The 2,089-nt window shown below is 58.7% G+C and overlaps 1 protein-coding gene across 1 annotated transcript; it reads right to left on the reverse strand.

The window, feature by feature from the left end:
• Window positions 1-382: 382 nt before the first annotated feature.
• On the reverse strand, window positions 383-1,151 carry LOC122434886 (diphosphoinositol polyphosphate phosphohydrolase 3-beta). The gene has a single exon (XM_043458683.1). The coding sequence runs from the start codon at window positions 875-877 to the stop codon at window positions 383-385; it is 495 nt and encodes a 164-aa protein (XP_043314618.1). The 5' UTR covers window positions 878-1,151.
• Window positions 1,152-2,089: the final 938 nt, after the last annotated feature.

The raw sequence follows: 2,089 nt of genomic DNA on the forward strand, positions 1-2,089 counted from the left end.
GAAAAAAAAACAAACAAACCATAGCGCCCATACACGTTTACACACACACACACACACACACACACACACACACACACTAACCTCAAAGTCTGAGAGAGCAGTTAAGGCAACTTAAAAAAACAACCCACGTGGCTTTGGCTTTCTGAAATATGTTATAGTGCTACCAAGAAGCGATTCTGAAAGCATCTGAAAAACGTGCAAAGTGCCTGAAAACAGTGCCTGGCAACTGAGACAGTTTGCAAGCGTGATTCAGAGGTCTGCCAAGGAAACAAAAGAAGCCTCCCTCCTCCCGGTGAGACCGCACACGGCAACAAGAGAGGTGCTCCGGGCACTACTTATTGTCAGGTAGGCGGAAAGCAGAAGTCTGCACGAGCGGTACATACTAGGGATCGCCCTCCGGCAGGGACGGGGCCACGGAGTTTCCATTGGTTGGGGAACCGCCCAGCTTTAGTTTTTGCAGATATTCGGCATGCACGGGCTTGTGGCACTGGAGAACCTTGATCGCATCTTCGACTTTGAACCACTCTCGCTTCCTCCCAATGTTAACCGAATCTTCCCAATCCTCCAGAATCTCAGTGACAGTCAGTACATACACGTACGTTCTGTGCTTGCGATCTTGGTTCTGCTCGAAAATGCCCAGGAGCCGGCCTAACTTCCCCTTGACTCCCGCCTCTTCAAACACCTCGCGGACGGCCGCACCGCCCGGCTCCTCCTCGGGCTCCATGCCCCCGCCCGGCACGATCCAGCGGTCCGGGTACCGACTGCTACTCACTAACAGCACCTCGTCCTCGCGCTCGCTCCGGAAGCACAGGCACGCCGCCCGCTTCTTGAACCCCTCCGGGTCGTAGGTCCGCGTCTGGTTCGGCTTGCACTTCATCTTCGAGGCCGTCCGCCGCCGCTCAGGTCCCCGCCGCCGCCGGGTCGAGGGGCTCCAAGGTGCTGCGGAGAGAAAGAGCCGCGAGGAGGGGCAGAGAGTGAGAGAGAGAGGCGCCTCAGCCCACGAGCCCCGGGAGCTCAGGGAAGATAAGGCCGGGGCGGGGACGGGGGCGGGGGCGCGCGAGGTACGTCAGTCGGTCCGTCCCCTGCGTGGCCGGGGGTCCCGGGCACAGACGCCTGAGTGGAGGAGGCGCCGCCCCCGCCCCCGTCCCCGCCTCCGCCCCGAGCCCGCCACTCCGCGAGGAGCCCACTCGCGTCTCCGGTGCGCGTCTCCGTCCGTCCCTCCTTCTCTCCTCAGCCGCCGGGACCAAGGCTGAGCGAGGTGATGCGCATTCGCGCGCGCGTCCGCGTCCCCAGGCACGTGCGCGTTCCCGGCGGAGGGCGGGGGGCGGGGGTCTCGCGGCTCCCACAGCGCCGGGCGCCTCTGGCGCAGCGCGCAGGCGCCTGGCACTTCTCCGGCTGGGACTGTCCGTCCCCCAGGGTGAAATGCACCGCATTGTGACTTGGGCCAGCTTGTTTCCACGTGTGCCTTTGACCCAGACGTGGCTGTGGCGCGGCCGGACGTTTCTCTTCACCCTCTCCATCAGGTCTCAGGAAACACACACGCAATCATTTTACACACAGGAGCACAAGACCAATGGTCAGGTGCGTAAGGTCGTAGTCATCTCCCACAATGAAGAGTACCGGCTTACTTATAGGAAGGCCTCGGTTTTGTCAAGATGATCCTGGGTATCCTTGGGCGAAAGAGTGCCGAATCGTTGCTGAGTCATTTCGTGCAGTTTTGTTTTTTCAACAGGTTCTTCACTTCGCCAGGCATCTTGGAACAGTCCATGACTGAACAGCTTTCCTGAACCTACCCCTATTGCCATCTTACCTAACCTCTGGTCCCTGGTTTCCTCATCAGTAAACTCCTCACCTGCTTGGTTCAGACCTTTGCACTTTAGGTCATATTCACCCAACAGCTGGAGAGCCACCCAAAGCAGTGTTTTATTCAATCCCAGGAATCTCTCCGCTTCACACACTCCACACGTCTCTCTCTTTCTCATTGGGAAGCACTGGTTGAGGATTTGGGAAACATGCCTCTGGCAGTCCCTTCATATTTTACATTTTGAGTTTCAGAAGCCTCCTGGCCTGGACTCCAGCAAGGCCACCT

Source organism: Cervus canadensis, chromosome X (genome assembly GCF_019320065.1).
Source record: "Cervus canadensis isolate Bull #8, Minnesota chromosome X, ASM1932006v1, whole genome shotgun sequence".
NCBI lineage: Eukaryota > Metazoa > Chordata > Mammalia > Artiodactyla > Cervidae > Cervus > Cervus canadensis.

What these genes read in the sequence shown, in the direction of transcription:
- LOC122434886 (XM_043458683.1), bottom strand. Translation starts at nt 877, where the DNA reads ATGAAGTGCAAGCCGAACCAGACGCGGACCTACGACCCGGAGGGGTTC.